The sequence below is a fragment of the Xenopus laevis genome, chromosome 6L (genome assembly GCF_017654675.1).
Source record: "Xenopus laevis strain J_2021 chromosome 6L, Xenopus_laevis_v10.1, whole genome shotgun sequence".
Lineage (NCBI taxonomy): Eukaryota > Metazoa > Chordata > Amphibia > Anura > Pipidae > Xenopus > Xenopus laevis.
In genome coordinates this window covers 134,755,448-134,782,723 of record NC_054381.1, presented here as the reverse complement: position 1 = coordinate 134,782,723, position 27,276 = coordinate 134,755,448, and the positions used below count along the sequence as shown (strand labels likewise).

The 27,276-nt window shown below is 40.0% G+C and overlaps 1 protein-coding gene across 2 annotated transcripts; it reads right to left on the bottom strand.

The window, feature by feature from the left end:
- Positions 1-1,465: 1,465 nt before the first annotated feature.
- Positions 1,466-23,349, bottom strand: LOC108719319 (carbonic anhydrase 2). 2 transcript variants are annotated; one of them, XM_041566537.1, is made up of 7 exons: positions 23,008-23,349; positions 6,857-7,065; positions 5,411-5,529; positions 4,581-4,676; positions 3,456-3,518; positions 3,130-3,285; positions 1,466-1,834 (listed from the first exon to the last, which is right to left on the bottom strand). In XM_041566537.1, exons 2-7 carry the CDS (start codon positions 7,050-7,052, stop codon positions 1,688-1,690), a joined length of 777 nt encoding a protein of 258 aa, XP_041422471.1. In that variant the 5' UTR covers positions 7,053-7,065; positions 23,008-23,349; the 3' UTR covers positions 1,466-1,687. The 2 variants fall into 2 exon arrangements, with proteins under 2 accessions (XP_041422471.1, XP_041422470.1); XM_041566536.1 differs by lacking the exon at positions 23,008-23,349 and adding an exon at positions 15,070-15,671.
- Between the last annotated feature and the right edge of the window lie 3,927 nt (positions 23,350-27,276).

The following is a 27,276-nucleotide window of genomic DNA, read 5'->3' as shown; positions in this document are numbered from 1 at the left end:
TCCATCTAAAAACCAAATACTCTGTGAGACTACAAATTTATTGTTACTGCTATTTTTTTTATTATTGAGCGTTCTATTCAGGGCACTCTCTTATTCAAAACAATGCATTCTTGTTAGTTTCATTTGGACCTACAAGATTGCTTAAATGGCAAACTGGAGAGCTGTGAATAAAAAGCTAAATAACTCAAAAATCACATTAGTTGGGTATAGCTATACAGTGTGGTCCATATATATTGTTCTGCTGGATGTATTTTTATCAATATGTTTTATTCATTACATCCACGCAAAAATACATTTATATATTTCAGATGGATTTGGCATTATTACTGATCCACAAAATGATTCCCCATTACTCATAGGCGCCATCCTGAACTAATATACATCGCCTATATCTTCCATGTTTTATTTCTCAAGTGTGTTCTGTCTTTTCTTTTAGCTGGATATAACTGGAGAGGTCTGAAAATGCTTTTGGGTGAGCACCACTTTGGTCCTTGTCCAACAAGTCTCAGCATGATAATATCATTGACCCTTGGCAATATAAATTCAGGGTTGGATTGACCTACCAGGGTACCAAAGTATCTCACTGTGGGCCTCAGCCAGGTATTTAGGTCCGATGCCGCCCTAGGCATTGGACATAAACACGCCCCTAGGTTGTGCGGACTGACATCACGCGCCTCTGTCTTCCTCTTACCCCCTACCCCTCAGCTCCGTCACTGGATTTCCTACGGAGGGTTTCTTTTTTAAAAAACCAAAACCCAAAAAAATAGGCACCCCGAAGCCCGCCCCCAAAACCGTGCTGCCCTAGGCAAGGCCCTCAGGGACCTATATATTTAAAATATGGCCCTGGCCTCAGCCTAGGACAATTTCCATCTACCCACCTTTTTTCCATGTTAGGCCTATATAAAAACCTAGACCATTTGGCAGTATCTATTAGGGATGCACCGAATCCAAGATTCGTTCAGGATTCAGCCTTTTTCAGCAGGATTCGGATTGGCCAAATCCTTCTGCCCGGCCGAATCCTAGATATACAAATTAGGGGAGTGGAGGGAAATTGCGTGACTTTTTGTCACAAAATAAGGAAGTAACAAAATGTTTTCCCCTTTCCACCCCTAATTTGCATATGCAAATTAGGATTCGGTTCGCATTCGGCCGAATCTTTCGCAAAGGATTCAGGGGTTCGGCCGAATCCAAAATAGTGGATTCGGTGCATCCCTAGTATCTTTATCTAATTGCTGTAGACCTGGGCCAAGCATGCCAGGTTCCTAGGATACCCAGTCCAATGCTGTATATGTCTGTTTGCTTTTTCTGCACTCCTGGCTCTGACCCCACAAACAGTGTTGCAAGCAGCTAAATAAAATATCCGGAGGAGACCTGACACCTCTTAAATTGTTTTAAAAGTCAGACCCAGAGAAAAGAAAGGGATAAAAACACATTGCTTTCACTGCATTTACAAATAATTCACAAGTTTAAATATAAACTCACAAGTTTATTTTTTTCGATGGGATGTACTAATACCTGAACCTATGCTAGCTAGATGATATCACAAATGTATTAAAATACAGCAAAGCAAAATATCTGATAATTCAAGCTTTAATCCCACAATGGACTGAACACAGGCTGCTGAAAGATGAAAGTCAAAGACGCTGAAGTGCAAAGTTCAGAGAAACCTATTGCCATTGAATCAGATTCAGAAAGTGTGAAGAAGTTTGTGTTTTACGGGACATGAAGAGAGAACAACTCTGTGGTCAAGTGGCTGAACGGGCCTGTGGTTTTCCAGAATGAAACTTGGATTTTCATTTTCAGATGTGCGCTGTAGCCTGCGAAATTGTTCCAGCTGTGAAAAAAAACAAAACTTTTTTACTTTGGGCATACATTTTGTAGTGCAGGAATAGGATCCGTTATCAGGAATTAGAATCATAAACACTGATAGGTAGATGCAGTAAATCTTTTCAGGTCGCAAAGTGAAAAACACTCACCAGTTTAAGGAAGGGGTCCAGGTGCACCGCCCTGAACCTTCCGCTGAGGGAGCGAATAACCTTATATAGAAATTGAGCAGGGGCTTCTAGGAACCAATCTTCCAAGCAGACTTTTCAGTTAAAAAAGTATTTATTTATTGAAGAGCACTGGGACACAGCCTAACGCGTTTCGTATCAACGGGATACGCGTTAGGCTGTGTCCCAGTGCTCTTCAATAAATAAATACTTTTTTAACTGAAAAGTCTGCTTGGAAGATTGGTTCCTAGAAGTCCCTGCTCCAATTCTAGTCCGTTATCAGGAAACACATTATCCAAAAAGTTCCGAATTACGGGAAGGCCATCTCCCACAGACTTCACTATAATCAATAATTTGTTTTCATTTTTAAAAATGATTTCCCTTTTCTCCGTAATAATAAAACAGTACCTTTTTACTCGATTCTAATATATAACTAATCCTCAGTGGAGGCAAAACAATCCTATTGAGTTTATTTAATATTTAAAAGATTTTCAGTAGACTTAAGGTATGGAGATCCAAATTACAGAAAGACCCCTTATCTGGAAATCCCCAGGTCCAGAGCATTGTGGATAACAGGTCTCATACCTGTATATCATTTTATTTATTTATTTTTTTAATTATTTTGACAGTGCAGAATTGTAATGAAATGCAAAGACATTTACAAATACTTTAAAGGAGAAGGAAAGGTTAAAATTAAGTAAGCTTTATGACAAAGGTCTATATAAATAAACCAGTAACCCCTCAAAGTAATGCTGCTCTGAGTCCTCTGTCAAAAGAAAGAAAGCATTTCTTCCCTATTGTGTACACATGGACTTCTGTATCAGACTTCCTGTCTTTAGCTTAAACCTCCAGGGCCAGGGCTTGAGCATGCTCAGTTTGCTCCTCTCCTCCTCCCATCACTGCTGTAATCTGAGCTCAGCGCTAAGAGTGAGCAGAGAGAGACTCAGGCAAGAAGTGATGTCAAAGCAGGCTAATATGGCAGCTGATTTTTAAACAAACAGAGACAGTGTCTAGAGCTGTTTACTCGGGTATGGCAACGCATTCTAAAGAATAAAAATAGAGTTCTAACTTGCACTGTTGTGCCTAATCTATTGCCAATAAACTGCCTTGGAAGCTTTCCTTCTCCTATAAGACCTACCTGCTCTGAGCTGACACTTATGGCCTCCTGAAGAATAATCCATGTAACACACTCAAAGTAAGGTGTTGTGGTCAGCGATCCCATGTAAGTCCAGTAGTTAAGATCCTTCGGAAGGAGGCCATCGAGGTCAAATTCTGTAAATGGACATGCTTTACCCTAAACAGATAACAAAAGCATGATTTAATTACCCAACATGCTTCATTTGACAAAGAGCAAAACCTTGACTGTGTCTAAAAGTCTCATCCGAGATGTTTTTATCCAGGAATAACTCAGGATACATATCATATGGCATATTGCTGTCAGCGATATTGACAAAAATAATGTACCTTTGTTTTAACTTTATCCAGATTTTCTATAATGCTTTGTAGAAAAGGGTTTGCGTTTCCCAGCTGGAAGAAGAAATCAAGTACAAATGTTAAGTACTTTCCTTGACTGTAGCACCTACCAAAATATGGATATATTCTGTCAGTTATACACCTACTAATCCATTCATTGTGTATATGATGGTTATACATATATACAAATTCTGCAGCCGATGTCAAGCAAGCGTCACTATATGCAAGGAGAAATAATACAACAAAAGTACAATAACAGTTTGGTAAATAGTAGGCAGCTAGCCTGCCTTTAAATCTGATGAAATTTTTCCCTCAACATCGGTCTGTACAATGTACCTAGAGTCAAAATAATTGTTGATCACTTGTCTTTGGGATCAAAAAGTTTCATCCTAAGCAAATAATTATAATCATCATCATCGCTTATAATACATACTGGCTTTTCAAAATGCAACAAAGGATTTAAACTTGTCTGTCTTTGACCAATTTCATGACTGTGTCTGATGTTTGTTCCAAGTCCCTAAGTTCTAGCTCTACTGTACTTCACCATGTCACTCTAGGCCAGCCTCTCCTCTGCTTCCAATCTGGTGTCCAGTGAAGGACAATGTTGGTGGTTGAGCGTGTATTGCACCTTAGTACAGTGCTGTCCAATTTCTGTTATACCAAGGGACATAATTTCCATGGCCTAAATGGTGGAAAGCCAATAAAGGAAGCCAATGTTGACCACTTGTCATATTAAGACATACCCTTATATTCATATGCCTCCTCCTTCCCTGTGGATATCACAGCAACACCCAGCACATCATTAAACGTCTAGAGGACCTCCTAATAAGCATTTCCAAATGCTAACAAACTCCCACAAGGTTCCCCTCCCACAAGCAGAGCAGGCTGAGTATTACACACACAGGGAGCATTGGGCAGGCAGAGTATGGCTCACACAGGCAGAGTTGGACAGGCAGAGCAGAGTAGGAGACCAACAAGACCACTCCACTATACTGTACTATGTACTATGGCAGTCTGTATGAGGACTGGGGAAAATTATAGTGACTTTTATGACATTTCCCACATGAGAATTAGATAACAAATTGGCTTTCATAAGCCCAATGTGAAGTACCGTACCTTTAAGAAAACCCCTACTACGGCTACACCATCAGGATGCTGTGCGGCTTCTGCAAACGTAGCATAACTTTTGGAATTCCAGTGCACTATGTGTAGCTAGAAAAACAAAACAGGTATTTGTAACTAGTCAATTCCTGCAACACATTCACATAACTATATACTTTGCTCAATGCAGTTTGAACCTACCATATCATTACATTTTGGAAAGAGCTAAGGCCAAATCAGAACAAACACAAATCAGAGTAAACCTGGATAAATGTAATATACAGTGTTAGTAATTGCTAGTACAACCTGACAATTGAAATAACAACTATGGGGCTTGAATTATCAATGGTCCTGTAAGTTTTAGGGGCCCACTGTGCTCTACAGATGGAAATATTTAATGATTTTACATTAATTCTTATCAATATAAGTGCTTCTATACTGGAAACCTTTTGTTCGGCTTTGACCTAGTAGATGTGGAAATAAAATGCTTTGGCACTTGGCAGCCATTTATCCTGGTATTACTCCAGCCCTCACTTTGTATGTCTCTAGTAATGGTACTAAGTGTACTGGGTGCTGCAGTGCTTGGATCCATTTTTATTCAAACATACCTTCATTCAAACAACCTTCATTCAAACATGTTACTTACATGAAGGACATAATATAGCACATATTACAATTTAATTAGTAATATAATATATATATATATATATATATATATATATATATATATATATATATATATATATATATATATATATATATATACAGGATATATATATAATATATATATATATATATATATATGTATTATATTATAGAATGTAAACACACAAAGTGGCCCTCACCTCAGCAGGATACAGTTTTCCATCAATATTGTGTTCAGAGCCATCCTTATCAGATGATCCCCAGTGAAAGTGGAACTGACACAGGCGGTAATGCCCAGTTAATGGCCCATCGGTTAGTACTGCAATAAATCCAGACATATCAGTGGTATATTGCACAGATATGGTATTTTGGTGGGGGATATAGTAATCGGGGAAAATATCCACCATCTGATAACCCATAGCAACTAATGAGCTGTTTGCTTTAGTCATAACTGTGTGAGATCATTAAAGGCTAACCATCAATTAGATGCAATGGCTTACATATTAAGTAGAAAGTAAGAACTTATGAGAACAGTGTAAGGATAGTTTACTAGTAGGTAGCCTGCTCCTGCACTCATCAAAAACAGGTCTAGATATTAAATCGGAGCTCACCCTTGTTAATGCAGCGTCTCTCCCTTCGGTCGCAGCTCTCGCGGGATCCCCCTCACTTCGCCAAGGAGGCAACTTCAGCGCACAGATTCACCCCGTTTCACAGCGCAGATCGAAGGAATCACAAGAGACGGTAAAGAGGAAAGAGGGCACGAAAACGCGTAGGTTTTCCTCACCGACCCACTGCTAGAAACTCACTAGATGTGCCAAATAAAGCCGCAAGAAAATTGAGCAATAACGTCTCTTGTGATTCCTTCGATCTGCGCCGTGAAACGGGGTGAATCTGTGCTCCTGCACTCATGTCCATACCTTTATATGGGTATTGTGATACTGTAGCAAAAGGAGGATTTATGTCACTAGCTGGAAAAATGGACTGATAACAGTTTGATAGTGATGGGCTAATAAATGCGACAGACACAAATCCGTGACAAATTTCCGCGTTTCGCCACAAGTGAATTAATTTGCAAAACTGCTGAATTTCGCAAAAAATCTGCCGCGTCACCAATTGGGCGACAGAATTGTCGCTCACGGCAAAATTGTAGTGCGTCAGAATTATTCGGACGCCCTTTGGCTTTAATGAATTTGGAGCAAATAGTCACGAGTATAAAAATTGTCAAAATCGACACGCATCAAAATTATTTTGACGCCCATTCAATGCATTTCACAAATTTTTCGTAAATTCACAGATTTGCCCATCACTAAAGTTTGAGACTCCCGAGTCAGCTCCTTGTTCCTTTGGGCAAGCCATTTTATATCTTTCTTATATCAGCCTGTTTGTTTATGCATCAGTCCCTGTCCCAGAGGTGTTTACAATTTAATTTCACACACATTAGGGTCAATTTCAAAATCAAAGCAAAATAACTGTCATTATAGTTTTAGAGTGTAGGAGGAGCCTGGGGTACCTTCAGTAAACCCACACAACCATGGGCTGAATATGTTAGCTCCTTGCAGATAGTACCCAGATCAGATTCAAACTCATGACCCCAAGACATTGTGGCAACCATGCTAAACAATGTATAAGAAACCTACTGTACATACCTGATCGATCACATGTGTCCTCAAACTCCACATTAAAGCAATGGCCAACATTAACAATCCGTTTAGCTGTTTTGGGATCGTAGTTGAACTTCAGAGGCTTCAGGGAAGGATCATACTTTGCCGTTCTCGTGTGAATATTGATGGGAGATTGGTGGTGAGTCAAACAATGCTTGTGGTGTGAATAATGTAGACCCATTTTGTGTTTTATTCTAAAAGTTATACAAAAAATGTCATGAGTAAAGAGACGTCAATGACTTCAGAGTATGTCCCTTAGTTGTAAAGTCCCACCCCTTATGGATTTATAACACAATAAGGCGACTAGGGGTGGTGATATAGAAGGTTGTGACCAATCAACTGGACAGACAATGGAAGCATAGACAGAAGTCAATTTCTAAGATGAGCCACTTGCACCCTTATAGAAGCCAGGGCAAATAATACAAGAGAAAAACAATGACACATTAACCTTGCAATATATTCAGGTGGACACATAACTCAATAAATAATGACAGTATTTTGGTCCTTTATGTCTGATTTTTGTGACATGCAGTAGGTGTTATAGCTGACTGTCCCTTCTCCTTCTACCACATATAAAGTACATGATTTTTATGTACTGATCAGGTATAGAACTGTTTATGCACATGATCTATATATGTTTTCCTACATATAAAACCTCTTTCCATCACGCTTATCTTTGTTATCATATATCAGGCCATATTAAATTCAGTGAGAAAAACGTATCTCATGGGTTTTATTTGTATATATCAGTTATAAATGACTTATTGGTTTATAAATTGGATAAAATAGAATAATCTGCACTGATTTTATGATGCATATCTCCTGTTGCTTCCTAATAAGTAACATTTCAGTTCATTTTCTGCAAAATAAGATGAACAATGACTGTTCTTTATTATACCCATTATTATCATTACAATCACTTCATGTTACAAAGACCTTATTAGTTCCCTGAAATAATCCACAATACGCATGAATCAGAGGAGTTAATGTGTCGACAATTTGATATGTGCAAATAATAGCTCTAGAGGGTACCCTGAGATCCACACCTTCATTTGTTATATAAGCTTTGTTTTTATCATTTTGTGGTCTAATGTATCTGCTTCAAAAGCTGATGAGTGATCTTGCCTGGCATTAGTGACAATAATACTTCTTTATTTCATATGAGAACTATACCTTTTTTGTTTGGTATAGGGATAAAAAAGAAAAACAACAGGATATATACTATTTCCAAAATATACGGTGTTCAAAAAGGTGAGCAAAATAATATTTGGTTATATGATAAAAGATCTGTGGCCATTTTCAAGTGAGACGCTTGCATGTTGCCCATCACTGTTTTAGAGCCTGTTTGTATATACAGACATAAAAGGTGAGCCTCCTTTTGCAAATGCAACCTCTAGAGCCTCTAGACGCCTCCTATAACCTTTGATGAGTGTCTGGATTCTGGATGTCGGTATTTTCCATATGACTGTATATTCTGATAAAGCTTGCACCGGTGTAAATTGCCCAGTAAGTGATGCTCATGTTCTGGAGATCCCATGAATTCCATAGCTATTGTGTGTTGGTACATGCATAGCCATCTGATCTAATCTCATGTATGCTCACAAACATTTAGGGGCAGAATTATTAAGGATCGAATTGTGTTTTCCATGAAAATTCAAATTTTCAAGGTTATTATTTTGGTCAAAAATCAATTTATCAGATTGAAAAAAACCTCGAATTTTTCTAGTTTTTTTTTCAAAACACGAATTTTGAGATTTATTATAACCCAAACCAGGAAATAGCTTGAATTCGAGTTGGGAGTTCATTCGAGGTATAAAAAAAAATCTCACAAACCTCTAAAACTCGACCTTTGATAAATAACCCCTTAGTGTTCTTATTAAAAAAATTACATTTTTATAAGTATGAATTTATAAGAAATTATTTAGGAGACCAAAAGATGCTACCAGCAGAACTTATCCATTTTATCCCAGGGATTGCATACATGTATATTTTTGGGAAGTTATCTATTATGCCAAGTTCTGGTTCACACAGTACACTTCATTTTTGGCATGCCAGTGCAATGTCCATTGCTTACATAAGCTTGGCTCACTAGTTTCAATATCAAGGTTTCCATAATCGGCAGCTCTTTTGTCATGTGTAGAGGTGAGTACCTGGCTTAGACACATAGTCCCAGAATATGCAACAGAAAAAAACAATGTGCATGCCCATAGAGCCCTTATATATTTCATAGCCAAACATTCAGTTATGGTATATGGCCCTTTTGCAATGTCAGCAGCTGGTGGATACCTTGAATAATGGTAATTAATATGGCAGCAGCTTGAATTGGACCTGCCCTTGTTCCTGGGGATGTGCTTTCTACACATTCTATTACATCCAAAAAATAAAATAATTAGCAGGGGCTTGGTTCCCACAACTTTGTTTCTACATATGGGTTTCTTTTTAAATCAAGACCTATAGGTATCTACATTGGTATGATATATTTCATAAAGAAACAGGTACATAGTGCCAGTAAGGACACTGAAATACTTATTCCTCGTTGCATAAGCAGGGAAGTCATTTGAGCAGGAAGTTTTAACATCAATGGCGCAACCAGGAAGGAAGGAGACTGGGAGTTTCCATTTATAAGTAAAACTTTGAAGGATTAAGAAGTGATGGTTGAATATTAATGTGCTAATCTGGAGCGATAAATTGGGGCATGACAGGCAATGAGCTGCTCCTTTGTATGTATGTAGCCTTACTATTGAAAAATTCAAATACAACTGATCAGCGTGACCTTGTCCCAATGATTAAAGGCACCATAAAGTGCTGACATCAAGGGATATAATCATTACCTATGCTGAGTTACATCTTCAATAATCAATAAAGAATGTACAGTGCTGAGAACCATTTCATTATCAGACAGAAGAATGTTATGCCAAGTTTCCAAACCACATGACTTGTTTCAGCCAAAGTATCTTTATTGCCAGAACATCTGTATATAGATAAATCACTTGCATTCAGACAACTTTGAAATACCATGTTTCATATTCTAAACTCAATCCTATCTGGGGGCGTGGCCTGCATGAGCTTGTGAGAGGACGTGCGTCCCGTAGCTCCTACAACGATCCTGAACTTATCCTGTTTTAAAGTGCACCTTAAGGTACGAAATTTGAAGTGGAGCTAGTACCAGACACAGGTGAACTTATTCTGCCACTATGAGGAGGAATTCTGCGCTTAAAGCCTCAGCAAATGTTGTGAAAAGGTCTGATCGTAAGGACTCCGCACATGGCCAAGATGGTGGCGGCCCCATACCGGAGAACTCACCTTCCACAGTCAAGGTCAGTGTTAAGAAAGCAGACGTAAGCGCTTCAGCAGCCAAACGTTTGGAAGTTTTTGCACACAACCCGATTAATTCTGCCCTCAGCAGTCTTACTGCGGATGAGACAGACCTCCCACCCGACAGTCCACCGCCCTCCCCTCCCTCACCGGCCATAGCAGTAGGCCCGGATAACACTGCGGAACCTTCCCTGCTGGAAATTGTGCATATTATGAAACAACATAATGCGATGCTGGTTGACAAAATAGACGGTCTTAAAACGGAGTTTGCCACGGTGAAACAGGATATTTCTAAATTGAGAGACCGTACCAGTGAGGCAGAACGCAGGATTGGGGAGTTGGAGGACATCTGTGGGCCACTGGGAAAAGGAGCCACAGAGGCTGCTAGGCACATACCGGCATTAGAGATTAAGACAGACGACCTCGAAAATCGCCTACGCCACAACAATATACGACTGGTGGGAGTGCCAGAGGGAGCTGAGGGTACTGTGACGGAAGCTTTTGTAGAACAGTTCCTGCTAACACAGATCGGGGAGAAAGCCTTCTCCACCATGTTCCTAGGAGAGCATGCGCATCGGGTTCCAGCACGGCCATTACCACCAGGCGCAGAGCCCAGACCGGTGATTGCACGTCTGTTAAACTATCGAGATTGTGACACAGCACTCAGAGAGGCACGCACCAAAGAGCTTTGTTTACAAAATACTACTGTCTCACTGTATCCGGATTTTTCGATGGAGGTGAGGAAACAACAGTTACAATCTATGGAGGTGAAGAGGAGGCTGCGACAGCTGAATATTCAATATGCTATGCTTTTTCCAGCTAAACTTCGAGTGGTCCATGCTGGAAAATCCTTTTTTTTCCCTCCCCGCACCAAGCAGTGGATTGGTTGGAGTCCACCCCATCTACTCGTCGACAGAATGGTGCAGAACCTATTCAGACGGGGTAGACCTGAACCTAATCGGTATTTGGACAGTATATGCAGGTTACCCCACTCTTCTGTTAGAGGCTCTTGTTTTTCTATATCTGTTTTGGCCTTACTTTTGGCTTAGTTGAAAATAACGAATTTTGCATCGTATGGGCACTTGTATCCAGTAGTGGATTCGCCTTGGGACGCGGATAAGTTATAGGTGACTAGCAAAGGCTAGCTGTCCACATTTGAGCCTTTTTTGGCTCCCCCACAGTGTACTATTGTTATGGCTTTTTTCCTTTTTTTTTAGGTTTTTTGACGGTTAGGGATCCAAATAAGCTGAACCCAGGTTGGGGTTACGGGTTGAAAGCAGGGTGGGGGGTAATGTTTTTTAGGTTTAGGTGAGAGATTACTTACTATATATGCAAAAACTGGTGGTAATTCTGCAGAGGCCCGGAGCATTCTGTCTGAGGGTACAAGTTGATATTCTGCGTAGTCTTTACTGGTTTATACAATGGCTTGTGAGGGATTGAGATTGATAAATTGGAACGTGAGAGGACTGCGGGATAAACTCAAACGATCCTTAGTTTTCAATTTTCTAAAAAAACACCCACATGATATTATCATATTGCAAGAGACCCATATGACGCCTGATAAGACCCCTTTTCTTAGGCCACTGTGGTTGGGCACTATTAACTATATTAGTCAGAAGGGGACTCGCGTTCCAACCGTTAACATCAAAACAGACCCAAGGGGCAAGTTTATATATGTGCATGCTAGAATTGATGAGAGGGAATTTTTGATTGTTGGGGTATATTTTCCTCCTCCCTTCACAATGACCATGCTGACTGAGTGTCTTTCCCCAATATCTTTGTTCCTCCGTTTGCCTATAATTTGCATGGGAGATTTCAACTCCATTCAGGATGTACAACTGGATAAATTTACCCCCAATGCTCAGATAGTTACTAGACCGTCCCATAGGTTTCAACAATGCCTAACAGCATTGGGACTGGTAGATGCATGGAGGGCTAGGCACCCTACTTTAAAACAATACACATCTACACACTATCTACAGATTTGCTACCAACGATACAGCATATACACATTATGCCTCGTGGGATCTCAGACCACTCACAATTTCTCTTACGGTCTCCACATCAGCGCGTGGCAATAGACAATGGAGGATGCAGCCCTACTGGTTGAAGCTCCCAGATGTGTCTGAGGGACTCCCCCAAGCAATTGATGAATATTGGGTATTTAATGAGCACAGCAACAGACTCTAGTGAATGGGATGCGATGAAGGCATATGTGAGAGGAAGATCCGGCAGAATCCTTAGATAGACTCCTCCATACGGTTAATTCGTTCTGGAAATTTTCGGGTTTGCTTATAAACTGGGGTAAATCCTATATATTTCCTTTGGATCATGAAGCCCCTCGCTATCAATTACCTGGTCAACCCCTGCAATGGGTCACCCGACTTCAGTATTTAGGAATATCCTTTACCAAATACCACCGTAATTACTTGCAAGATAACTTGAACCCTATACTTACTAAAATATCTAGTCAAATGAAGGCATGGAGCTCCCTCCCCTTAACACCACCGGGTAAAGTGGCTATTTGTAAAATGATCTTTTTGCCGCAGCTTCTGTATGTATTTGTAAATTCCCCAGTCTACATACCAAAACAGGTATTTACACGGCTAGATTCTGACACTAAAACATTTGTATGGGCAGGCAAGCGTAGCAGACTGGCGTACTCAGTTTTACAACTTCCGAGCCTGCAGGAATTTACAAATACATACAGAAGCTGCGGCAAAAAGATCATTTGAGCCCTCCCAGATTGGAGATCTTACTACTTAGCGTCACCATTGCAGCATTTCCTGCATTTCCTGCCATGTTCTAAACGAGACACAACTGATTCTTCTTTTGTGGTAAGTGTTGGGGTAGTAAGGCGGTAATTAGTAAGTGTTGGGGTAGTAAGGTGGTAATTAGTAAGTGTTGGGGTAGTAAGGCGGTAATTAGTAAGTGTTGGGGTAGTAAGGCGGTAATTAGTAAGTGTTGGGGTAGTAAGGCGGTACCGCCGCTAATTTTTTTAGAACATATACAGAACTTCAAATGCCCCCTTCCATTGATAAGAACACTTTTTAGGATGTGGGAGGTGGCACTGAAACTTATTCACTACCAAGGAATTTCCCCAAACACTCCGTTGTGGGAAGATGAGGGGACCCCTCATTTCCAGAATGCGGATTTGCAGTTATTTTGGCAACCACAGGTGGTTCAGGTCATTGAAGATCTATATGTGGATGGTGTTTTTAAAACCCCCGAGCAGATTGAGACTGATTTTGGTGTGGTGGTTACAGCCTGGTTACAATATTAACAACTTAAACAGGCCGCTAAGGCACAATGGTCACTACCCCGGTTGTTATAACTAAATTACCACTGGAAAATATGTTGGAATATCTCACTAGCTTCTGCAGAAATCATCCCTTATCATGGCTCTACTCTGTGTTAAAGAGAAACAAGAAAGGTATACCAGGTAATTTTAGAGGAAGGTGGGAATCAGCTGGGGTAAAATATAAGTATGCACAGGGCAAATATAAGACCAGATGACTACTGTCCCAAATGTAATTTGCCAGGGGCCGATTTTCTTCACTTGATGTGGAGCTGCACAGTGGTGGCTTCGTTTTGGGCGAAAGGATGTGAAGAACTTACCCATATAACTGAGATAAGAATTCCTGTGAACCCAAAGGTGTGCCTGCTAGGTATTCTTACATATCTCACTAAGTCTCATTATGTGTTAATATCCCTGAGGGAAGCGCTATTCCTGGCACGCATATGCATAGCACTTAAGTGGTTATCGGGAGACTCTCCCACTGTACAGATGTGGAAAAACCTTTTACAGGAACATATTACACTGGCACGGTTACTGTATTTACAAAGAGATACACCAAATAAGTTTGACCTGGTTTGGACAGGATGGGTGGAAGCCGTGCAACCAGGTGCTGATCCTACCTGAGAAATTGAATAAGTATGACTTTTCACTGTGTAAATGTTCTGTTGTATGAAGTGTAATGCAGAAATATATACCTGGCAATGTGCATATGTCAAACATTGAATGTCATCGTCGTCATCATCATCATTTATTTATATAGCGCTGTCAAGATACGCAGTGCTTTACTGCAGTTATAGCAAACAGGGAATAAATGTCAATCCCTGTGACTTGTATCTCCACCAACCTTTTTTATCTTTTTCTTTTGTATTTGGTTCCTATCTCAATCCTATCTCTGAAGACTTTATAAAGAATATAGTTCCTTCCTTTGTTTATTCATTATGATTCCGAGTGGTTATGGACAGGATAAGTTAAAATATGTCAATATCCCTATATAGATTATAAACTCATGTGCAGTTAAATAATTGGGTAATGGACTTCAAGGTCGTTGCATGCACAGCTTAAAGGTAAACAAGGTGGAAACTGATATTGATCAAGAGATGTGTGTACAGTATGATAACAAAGCACTACTTTACATACATACATTCATGGAAGCAGATACAGTAAATATGGTTGAGCCTTCCAGTAAATATGGTTGAGAATACAGCAACTGGCAAGAAAGACACATGCTTTATATATATATATATATATATATATATATATATATATATATATATATATATATAGCATTGAAATAAAAAAGAAAGAACATAAATAAAAGTGTAACAAAATACCTAAATTACTGCAATTATAATTTTGAATGAGCATGACAGTGTTATAGTTGGCTCTCATACTACTACTATACTATGCCCCAGGCTCTCCACACCATTACCCAGTGACATTCCAGCTGTTCCCATTGGTACAAAGACTTGGATGAATTAAATATACCGTCTATTCTCAGCCTCAGAGAAATAACCCTAGTACCAAATGATAGTGCAGCAAATCATCTTGCTATAAAAAGACAGTTCATCATGTGCCGTATACTCACAGAGCAGCTGATGATCGAGGCTTCTTTCAATCTGCACTGAGCTTGACTGCTCCAGGATTAATGACATGTATCAGAGATACGGCAACACTGGCCAAGTAAGCTATACTGGTTCCACAGCATATATCAGCCAGTCTATTTAAGAAGATGGGTGGAACAGGATGGCACTGGAGGAGCGGTTACATGTAATGTAATGTTACTCTTGTAATAACCAGACCAACCATGTAATGCAACACTGCAGTTACCTAGCACACACACACGCACACACACACGTAATGCAACACTGCAGTTACCTAGCACACACACACACACACACACACATGTAATGCAACACTGCAGTTACCTAGCACACCACACACACACACCCCACACGTAAATCCTATGTTATTTTTCCTCCTTGTGGCTTACGTTTGATGCATAATTTATTTACTCCTGTTTCACTGTGGATCCTTTCTGTACGTCAAAACATATTCTATATATAGAGATATTTTAGTAATCGCAATAATGAGCCACCATCTGCCAAGCATGACATTATACTCAAAGACTAAGGAGCGATTCAGCATCATTCCAACCCCAGACATAGAAATAAACGACTGCATCCTACAGAAACCTTTAGCATTATAATTATAGCTGAAAGACAGTCTGACAGCACAGTGGGGGAAAAATACAAAATCACAGATGCGCTGTTTAAAAGGTAAGAAAAATACTGCATGAAAAAACATCGTCTGTCATCTCCGTCGGCAACAGATTAAAGGATACTTGTTAGTGAACATGAATGTGGCTGAGCAGTTCAGAGAAGATACAGGAAAAATTGTGTACATTGCTATCACTGTGCAGACAATTTATTCCTTTAATTGGGTCCATTACATGAATGTATACTGAGCTCTGTGATAAATGGGTAAGAGCTCATGTGCTATGGCACTAGGTGGCAGTAGAGATGGTTTAGAGCTATTACCTGGGCAGACTGCCATAAAGGGGTGATTCACGTTTAAGTTAACTTTTAGTATGTTATAGAATGGCTAAACAATTTTTCAATTGGCCTTCATGGTTTCTTTGCCTTCTGCTTCTGAATTTTTCCAGCTTTCAACAATACAATACAAATGTATTATTATTGCTACTTTCTATTCAGGCCTCTCTTATTCATATTCCAGTCTCTCGTTAAAATCAGTGCATGGTTGCTAGGGTAAAGTGGACCATAGCAACCCGATTGCTGAAATTACAAACTTATTAAAGAACTAAATAACTCAAAAAAACAGAAATAATAAAAAAATGAAAAGCAATTGTAAATTGTCTCAATATCGCTATATCATACTAAAAGTTAATTTAAAGGTGAACAAACCTTTAATGACTTGGGAAGGACTCACTTTAATTATTATGTTTAAGAACCTTTTTAGGTGCTATTAACAGCAAAAAACAAAATTGAATTTAGAGCTGGTTTTATATTAGATTTATTAGCCATTATTTATTGCACACACTCACATACTCACAAGCAATGAAGGTATCTCTTGTTTTATATTGCAGAGCTGTGCTAATATTAAATCATACATTATTAGCCCCGGAAATATGGGCCAATAACAACTGCATCTTTTACTTAGCTAGCTGGTCAGCATTTCACCATTTTAAAGAAATGTTAAAATTCTGTCTTTAAAAAAGGGCAAATATTGACCATTAGTGAATCCGTCCATTTGTTCTAAATGGAATAAATTTATCACGCCATGTAAGTTGAATGTCTGCAAACATGTAGCCAGAAGAAGCTCAGACCTGTTGATTCCTTACTAGGGGGCCCATTTACTAAGTTCGAGTGAAGGAATAGAGGAAAAAAAGTTCGAATTTCGAATGGTCGAATATGGCTACTTTGACCATCGAATGGGCTACTTCGACCATCGAATGGGCTACTTCGACCTTCGACTACGACCTTCGACTTCGAATTGAACCATTCGAACTAAAAATCGTTCAACTATTCGACCATAAAACCTACCGAGGTCAATGTTAGACTATGGGGAAGGTCCCCATAGGCTTCCTAACAATTTCCTGATCGAAGGAATATCCTCGAATTGTTCGATTCGAAGGATCTAATCGTTCGATCGCAGGAATAGCGCAAAATCCTTTGACTTCGATATTCAAGGTCGAAGGATTTTACTTTGACGGTCGAATATCTCTCTCTCTCTCTCTCTCTCTCTCTCTCTCTCTCTCTCTCTCTCTCTCTCTCTCTCTCTCTCTCTCTCATGTCAAGGCTTTGGATAATTACAAGATCTATCGCGCATGCACTCGACCAAGAGCAGCAGTGAGTACAGGTATGGGACGTGTTATCCAGAATGCGCAGGACCTGGAGTTTTCTGGATAAAGGATCTTCCTGTAATTTGAATCTTCATACCTTAAGTCTACTAGAAAATTATATAAACATTAAATAAACTCAATAGGCTGGTTTTGCTTCCAATAAGGATTAATTAAATCTTAGTTAGGTTCAAGTACAAGCTACTGTTTTATTATTACAGAAGGAAATACTTTTTAAAAATTTGGATAATTTGGATCAAATAGAGTCTATGGGAGATGGACTTTCCGTAATTCAGAGCTTTCTGGATAATGGGTTTCCCGATAACGGATCCTATACCTTGCAAAGACAAGAAGCAAGGCGGCAGCACGGCCAGTGCATATTTCATAAAAGAGGAGCACTGGCCTATGGTCTAAGCTCTAAGGTTAGCGATTAATCATCACCAGGGGTGGTCTAACTAATTGGCACCCTTCAGTGACTAATCCTTTAATTCTCCTTTAGTTCCTTTAATTTAGTTACTCTGTTCCACAATCCTATAGTCCTCTAGATATAGCCACCAGGTATTATATTAATTAACCCTCGCTCAAAAAACCAAAAAACTCTGCATCAGTTTTAAAGGAGCTTAACATTTCAGTCGGTACTGCAACCAGTTATTGTGTCACACAAAAGAAAATGATGAACTGAACATAAAATAGAAACAGGAATAAAGATCTACATGATAAAAAGCATTAGGAACAAATTAAAGGGGTGGTTCACCTTTAAAGGAGAAGGAAACCCAGTTGGCGCAAAAATCCTCCCCCCCTCCCGTGTGTTGTCCACCCTCCCTCCTCCCCCCTGGCCTACCTCTCCCGCTGGGCAAAGGTTTGACCAGCGTTTTGGCGCATGCGCAGTAGGAGCATTTCACCGGTACGGATCTACTGAGCATGTGCCAAAAGTCACGAAGTTTTCTGATGAAGATCGTACCGGCAAAATGCTCCTACTGCGCATGTGCCGGTCAAAGCAGGAAGAAGATCGCGTGGAAGAAGATGGCGTCTGTGAACTCCGTAGACTGGACCTGCGCAGAAGGGTAAGTAACAAAATAGGGGCATTTGCCCAGCGGGACGGGTAGGCCAGGGGGGAGGAGGGAGGGTTTTTGCGCCGACTAGGTTTTCTTCTCCTGTAAGGTAACTTTTAGTATGTTGTAGAATGTTCGATTCTAAGCAACTCTTCAATTGGTTTTGATTATTTATGTTTTTTATAGTTTTATAATCATTTGCCTTTTTCTTCTGACTCTTTGCAGCTTTCAAATGGGTATCGCTGACCCCTTCTAAAAAAACAAATGCTCTGTAAGACTACAAATCTATTGTTATTGCTACTTTTTATTACTCATCTTTATATTCAGGCCTCTCCTATTCATATTCCAGTCTCTTATTCAAATCAGTGCATGGTTGCTAGGGTAATTTGAACCTTAGCAACCAGATTGCTGAAATTGCAAAATAGAGAGCAGCTGAATAAAAAGCCAAATAACTCAAAAAACACAAAACATCATACTAAAAATTATTTCAAAGGTGAACCACCCCTTTAAATATCAATGTATTAGTTGTGTTGTATCAATGTTGTTTTAGTTTAGGGGCACTTTAACTGTATGTAGGCCAGACTCAGAGATGTCTATGTAACATTTTCATAATCAAAGGAATATACTCTTCCCATAAGATCTCCTGTTTAGACGTTACCATTGAATTTTTATACTTTATAGATAGAGGGATAGCTCACCTTTAAGTTAACTTTCAATATGTTATAGAATGGCTAATTCTAAGCAACTTTTCATTTGTCCTTCATTTTTCCTTTTTTTTTTTTATAGAGTTTTTGCATTTTTCTTCTGACTCTTTTTATTAGTTATCTTTCTATGCAGGCCTTCTTCTATTTATATTCCAGTCTCTCATGCATGCTTGGTTGCTAGAGTCATTTGGGGCCTAGCAACCAGATTGCTGAAATTGCAAACTGGAGAGCTGCTGAATAAAAAGCCAAATAAGTCAAAAATATAAATGAAAACCAATTGTAAATTATCTCAGAATAACACTCAGAATAACATCATACTAAAAATGAATTTAAAGGAGAACAGCCACTTTCAGTAGGCTAGAATATGTCCGTGTTGTTCATAAAATGGCTTTTAGGTTTTTAAAGGGCACCTGTCACATAAAATTGTTTTCCCCATCAGTGCAGACTAATAGAACAGCCTTTGTTGTTGTTTTTTTTTTTTTTAAATATTAGCCCGCACCTCTGGTGGTGGAAAAAGATTCAAGTGACAGATGCCCTTTAATGTTTGAATAGTGTTACTAGCTTTAAGGAATTGAGCTCCACATTACCCAAAGATCGCTTGTTAGAGAAAACCCTAGAACACAAGCCTTTGCATAATGGATCTCATACCTGTATAGTGCCTTTCATGCTGAGTAAGGTCTGTGGAAGGGCCTGTCAGACTTTTTAAAGTTTAATATTTGCTCTAAAAACAGGTAATATTAACATGCCTGTGAGCGCTGCTAAAGGTCAGTGGGTGCAATCCATAAAGGTTTTCTGCATTGAAAGTGTCAGCTATTAAAGTGATAAAGGGAATATAATTTCCTGCTCCCTGCTTTACTAAGTATTTATTCACCAAACATTAGTCCCCACACTAAAACAAGGACATATTTACATGAAATACTTATATTGGGTAACAAGACCTGTCTGAAAGAATGAATAATTGTGAAAAATGCAGATTTGAATATTACTTATATAAGATTATTGCAGTCCTAAAGGCTCCAGACATCATAATACAGCCAATAATTGACTCAGAGCAGTGTCATTTACCAGGCATGATATTCCCAGCATGAGTGATCCCTGTAATTCACTAACAATTGGACTGATCCAGACACTCCTGACAGACTCGACCCCTTCTTTCTGAGCTATCCAGAGTGGGTACTTTAGTCTTACAAATCTCCCATGAAAAATTCAGTGTTAGTCTGAAACTTTAAATGATTTTGCTGTGCCAGCTGGGTAGGTGTTGGTATAAATGCGGGTGACAACTATTTGCACATGTGATGCTTGTCCAGTGATTATGGAGCTTGTGTGGACAAACAAAGAAACTAGTGGTGCTAGAGCAGGAATATTTGGGGATATCATATGGAACTACAGTTCTAGCAGACATATACAGCTACACTTATACTGAGGCTCCTTCAACAGAACAGAGTAGAGCAAATGGCTATCAATGCACACAAAAAATTTAAAAGGGTTGTTCACCTTCAAACACTTTTTTCAGTTCAGATTGTTCACCAGAAATAAAGATTTTTTCCAATTACTTTCTATTTTCTATTTGTGTCAGTTTATCAGGATTAACACGCCGCTTTTTACAACACAAAGCTCCATGTGTTCCATAAGGAATATAGAATTTGAAGCACCGGTGACCTGTCAATCTCAGCATGCTGCTTTCATAATCCACTTTTTTATAGGAATGGGCACCTGCATACTAAGCCCTTCACCCATGGGTGCCACACCGACAAATACAAGAGATCCTCTGCACTCAACCCATTATCAATATATTAAAGGGCATGTAAAGGCAAAAAAATTAAATCCCATTTTTACTTTCTTTATTGAAAAAGAAACCTATCTCCAATATACTTTAATTAAAAAATGTGTACTGTTTTTATAAGAAACCTAACTGTATGCAGTGAAATTCTCCCTTCATTTACTGCTGTGGATAGGAATTGTCAGACGGTCCCTAACTGCTGAGCAGGGAAACAATCATACTTATGAACAGCAGGGGGAGTCCTCACCTTACTTCCCAGCCATGCAGAACTCAAGCAGCTTTGTTTATGACAATCCCTAAGCAGCCCAGACCACACTGAGCATGTGCACAGTCTTAAGCTGGCCATAGACACAAAGATCTGATCGTACGAATTGAGGATTCGTACGATTTCCGAACCGTGTGTGGAGAGTCCCGACATTTTTCGTCCGGCGGAGATTGGTCGTTTGGTTGATCGGACAGGTTAGAAAATTTCTGTCAGCTGCCGATAATATCTCTGCATGTATTGCCGATCTTACGATTTTCAGTGGGAGACTGTCACCAGCTTTGGTTGGATATAGATATCGTACGATTGCTGTCAGGGGCAGAACATTGCTGATCTGTTCTTTAACTAATCTGACTGGTAAGACTTTGATCTGAATGGTTAGTGGCGGGTCGGGAGATAGGAAAGTCCAATCGTAGTTACAAGATGGTGACCCCCTGTAGCCAACTTTGAAAGCATAAATTATTCGTTTGATTAGGCTTGTGGTGCAGTAAGTTCATGTTGATATTTAGAATACAAAATACAGCATTTCTAGCCTTATTCTATTTTAGACTTTACATGCCCTTTAAGGACATTGAGACACACTGATTATGCAGCTGTGATGCTGGACTGGGAGGTGGTGTAATGACCTAATATATGTATATATATATATATATATATATATATATATATATATATATATATATATATATATATATAAGCTCCATCCTATCTAATGTGTCTGCATGGGGAGACAAGATGAAAACGTTAAAATATTTTCTAAAACGGGAATTTAGCAGACTTACCTTTGTGTATCTACTAGAATTTAATTGCTATATGTTTTATATTACAGACTACATGTCTAAGCCTCGTTTATGTTACATAGAGCAAGGTACAAAAACAACAACTACAAAGTGCTGTGAGTTTTGCACTTTTCAGTACAGCTCTCTGCACTCCTAAAATGGCTGCACTTTACTGCACTGCACTGCACTTTTACAAAGCAGGGTCCCCAGTTTTACCACTTGCCTATACAGCACAATTTTGTAACTCTCAGAGTTCTAGCGCTAAATGAGGCCCCTTGTCTCTTGAGTGTCTGATCATCCATACCGAGTCCCATGAACACTTATTTTATAAGTGAAAAACTGTCTTGGTATATCATCATAAATGTCCGCACTGGCTCATCTTTGTATGTAGATCAAATCACTCTTGGTGCTGTGCTCAATTTGGTAATAGATAAATATATAGACAAAAACAAGAGTCCTCTGCACTCAACCCAAAGGGCAGCCAAGTTTGGGAGTTTTACTTTGAAAGCAGCAAGTAAGTTGCAGGTAAAACTTAGTCCCTTTGTAAAATGTATAATGAAGCAATAGAATTCTTAATGAATCAGATAAAATTGAGCAAAGGACTGGCCAGATATGGGATGACTTTGACGTAGTTGGCCAGCTTAAATATATTGTAATATATGGACAAACAATCCCTGTGTTGTTTAAAGGGTAAGGCGTTTTTCAGTAGCAGTATGCACAAAATGGGTTGAGTGCAGAGGACTCTTGTATTTGTCTATATATATATAAAACCAATAAATGTTATCACTGTGTTGCCTATATATTATGAGAACTAAAGTAAAGATACACAGTTGCATACAGTGCTTGAGGTAATCTCTTGTGTATAGAAGAAAACAGCACAGCAGTTGCAGGGCAATAGTGACATACACATACATACAATAGCACACTTATACCATACAAGCCATACTACAATTAGAAAACACCTTGGTGTCACCAATATTAAGTAATATGGAGGGAGGAACATTCTGTGCGTTCAGTTCACTCATAGGATGCACCACTCAAACATATTAAAAGCTACACTAAGCATAAATTGATATGCTATTTACTATACCACGCCAAGATGATCGCTGATCTTGTCTTCAAATTACCATCTTACGGAAAGATAAAATCCCTTGCCAGTCACCTTGGCTTCTCCATTGAGCTCTCAGTGGCCCTAGCAACATAGCGCTGAGTTCCTCCCTTAGGACTCCATGGTACTACTCACGAGAGACTGCAGCGGAACCTGCTAGTTAACGTCCCGTGGGGCTGCACTTAACAAAACATGCTTGCAATATCTGTGCAGTTTTAGGGAGCATAGCAGTAGGGGCACTAAACCTTAGAGAGAATTCATCGGAGTTTATATATATGACACATGAGGGAAGCCCTCAGAAAACAAGTGTTATTAAAGGAGAACTAAACCCTGCACGTTAATATGGCGAAAATGGCATATTTTATATACTGCACTTATTGTACCAGTCTAAAGTGTCAGCTTGTCAATAGCAGCAATGATCCAGGACTTCAAACTTGTCACAGGGGGTCACCATCTTGGAAAGTGTCTGTGACACTCACATGCTCAGTGGGCTCTGAGCAGCTGTTGAGAAGCTAAGCTTAGGGGTCGTCACTAATTATCCAGCAGAAAATGAGGTTGGTCTGTAATATAAACTGATGCTACAGGGCAGATTATTAAATTCTGATGCTAGTTGCACTGGTTTATGTGCTGCCAGGTAGTAATTATCTGTCTTAATTACTAAACAGCTTCATATTGTGACACATATTCTATGTGTACTGTATATTGTGAGTGGGTCCCTAAGCTCACTAAGTGACAGCAGCACAGAGCATGTGCAGTGAATCAGCAGAAATGAAGATGAGGAGCTACTGGGGCATCTTTGGAGACACAAATCTTCCCTGCTAAAGGGCTGTGGTTGCCTTGGTCTTGTACAGAAGCTCAAAACATAATGTACACCATTTCTAGCCTACGTCTATAGTTAAGCTCTAGTTCTAGCTAGTTCTAGTTTAGTTCTCGCTAAAGGTTGCCCTGGGCCTGGAAGAATCCCTTCACTGGTTGATGTAGAGAGGCACTTGATCCTCTGGCCAAAGGGCTGGCATTTGATTGAGCTTGAGTTGCATCCCAGGCCTTGCAAACCTGGTGACGTGGAAATTTCTTATATTTCGCCATATGGCTGCCACCGATGTGGGATAAGCGTCTTTACGACCGACCTTTGCACAGTCGCCCAATCATACCGATTCCCATCCGATTTGTGTTCATCAGGCATGACTGCAGCATGTCGGGTGTGGCGCCGGTTGGGGTTGAGGAATACGGACCACTGAACAAAGGGGTACTTTTACAAGATCAGTACAAGCCATGCTAAGATCACTGTGTCTGTGTATATGTATATTACCGGGGGAAGTGACTTTTGTCCTGGTGTCTTTTGTTTGCCTAGGGCAGTCTACCTTTCCCCCCCCCTTCTATGGACATGTGTCTGTGTGCTGGTTCCACCAATTGATTCGTAGCATAACATTCTCATTGATTGGATATATTGTAAGACCACCTTTTGTCTTGGTGTATAATAAACCACTGGCCATTGTAGAAGGAGGCAGAATACTGGACCCCAGCTAAGAACGACTGCTGTGACGTTATTTCCGGGGGATTGCGCAACATCACCACACGATACATCAAGGTTTCCGGATCGATTGTCCATTAAGGCAAAAGATCATTTAATTCTACTACAGCAGTAGTCTACCACAACAGATGGCGAGCCAGGCAGGAGGTTCAATTTTTCCCTTAATTTCAGCAGAATTAAAAGGGGCCATATTTTATTTCGGGCAGCAAAAAGGCCGGCATTGAGGTAAGACATTTTTGTTTTGATACTCTCATATTTGAGAAAGTTTTTGCTGTCTGCAAATTGATTTGTGGTCTCTAGGCTGCTGGAATCAGGTAAAAATCTACCAAAAGAACCTTTTGGGTGTATGTGTGTTGTTTTTCAGTATTAACTGCCCAGGTACTGGTTGGGGCATATCTGCATAACTGCTGTGGGGTTTATTCGTTTATTTTTTTAACCATAAGGGACTGTTATTGCCCCTGCTGGAGGATCTGTGAGTGATTCAGACCAGTGGAGGGAGTTTCTGTGTATGTCGGGTGGTTGTAGGATAATCTTGTAGCAGGCAGATATGGCCAACAGTATCTAGAGGGGATTTAGAATCATTGTTTTTTTTAATTTGTGTTTGTTTTCTGTCTGTCTACTAAGTGGTGTTTGTTTTAAAATTGCGACTCTATAGGTTTCATCCTTGAGAAGATCTTTATTTTGGAGGATTGTATTGCTTTTATTATTACAAGTTTCAATATTCGAGGTTGGGTAACAATCCGACCAATCTGAATTACAAACCAAGTTTCTAGCCCTTGCGCTGAACAGGGGGAGCCTACGCCATTTTGAAATAGCACATGTGCCAGTGGCCATTTTGTCTTTGTCTTAATTTTTGAAAAGGTATATTGGGCTATTGGTGGGAGGCACATTCCCTGCATATAACCCTAACAGTTGTTCTTTTGTATATAATAGATTTTCATCTTTACATTTCATAACAGCAAAGTTCTCTTTGAACTTTTTGGAACATTTTTTAAATTTTTGTTATACCTCTCTGCTGTTCCCTGCAGTCTATTGACTCCTACTTCCTCCAGGATAGGGGGTTTTCCTAAGGAAGAGACCATCACATGGTGTTGTAATTGTAATTGTCCTTTTGTGTGAGTGAAGGAAGAGTGTTGCATGGTTTACAACATAAGGCTATTTGTTAACTAGCTGTTTCTCTTTTTATACTCCTTGTTTTCCTGCTCTTTCTCTCTTTATTTTCCTCTCTTTATCCTTCCTTCCATCCTTTATTATCCCCATCTCTCTCACTTTTCTCCATTTCTCTCTTTTAAAACACTTTTGCTTACCCTCTCTCTCTCTCTGTCTATAACTACCACACTAACTCTTTGCCTTGCTTTTGGCTAGCCCTCTTTTCTGTCTTAATCTATTCTCAAACCAACACATTCTCTGTAGGTTTGGTTGGAAGACATCTTTTCTGTCATTGGAAGTCTGGTAGTGTAAGATAGCTGCTGTCTGCTTATGAAAGTTGCTGCTAGGAAGGAAATTCTTGTTAATTACGTCCATAAGGACTGTGCTGCGAAGTCGGACTGTATAGGGCGAAAAAAAACAGTGAACTGGTTAGCTTTTTGTGAGGAGAAAAAGTGGGCCAAGCCTACTCGGGTTCATCAATTGTCGCGTGAGCTTTGTTCTCTTTTCTCTTCCCCTCGAGGTCCATCCTAAGGGTGGAAGGTGTCCGTGGTTCGTACCAAAGCCCGGGGGTGGAGTTTGTGGGGAAAGTATTGAGGACTGTTCCCTTTCTTGACTTTTCGTCACTGAGTGACCAGGTGTCCGCGGTTCGTACCGGAAGCTTGGGGGACGGAACTTGGGGAGGTGAACTGGGGAGGGGTTTCTCTGTTTCTATCTGTTTTTCTAGCCACTTTCTCTAAAACCTATTGGCCTGACTGGGGTGACCAGGTGTCCGTGGTTCGTACCGGAATCCCTAGGAAGGTTCAACTATATCTCCCTTGTTCTCACTTCCTGTCGCTCCCTCTCACTTGCTGTCAACACTCCAGGCATTGGGGACTCTTATCCTGCAGTCAGGGCGCTGTTTTGAGCCAATTTAGCACGAGGGATAAGGAAGGTGGTTCGTACCTGTCCGGATCCCTCGGCCGCTAATCCTTCTCTCTGAGTGGGCTACGGTGGATAATGTCTGTGGTTCGTATTTGAAGCCCTAGAGCTACTCAGAGGACGAACAGGTAAGGATCGACGGCGGTCTGCGCGGTGGAAGTAGACACTGTAGGTGGACGCATCTACTTGGAAAAAGCTCGAGACTCGAGTATTGGTGTAGGGAAATCTAGGGAACAGAAGGGTACCACTTCTGAGTTCAGGACGGCTCAGCAGCACATGAAATCCACATATGGAGGAGGGACTGTTAAGCCCCTCAAAGATTGGCACAAATGGTCTTCAGGTTTAGAATGGTCCATCCCTAAGGAGGGGACGTTTGAGGTCTGGATCTGGGAAAAGTTTGTCCATGAGTTCCACTCCAGACTCCAAACACATGGGTCTTTAGAGAAGGCCAATTTGTGGTTACAGGAATCTACCAAGCCTTAGCAGCAGGGCATTCAAAAGTCTCAGACAGTAAGGTCAAACATAATCATGTACTTCCTTCCAGCCAGAACTGCAGAAAGCAATAATGATAAGGACGAGACAGAGCTGCAAACAGGTTTAAATTTGCTAGCAACACAGGACATCTCAACAGCCTCAGCTCATCTGTCTCCATC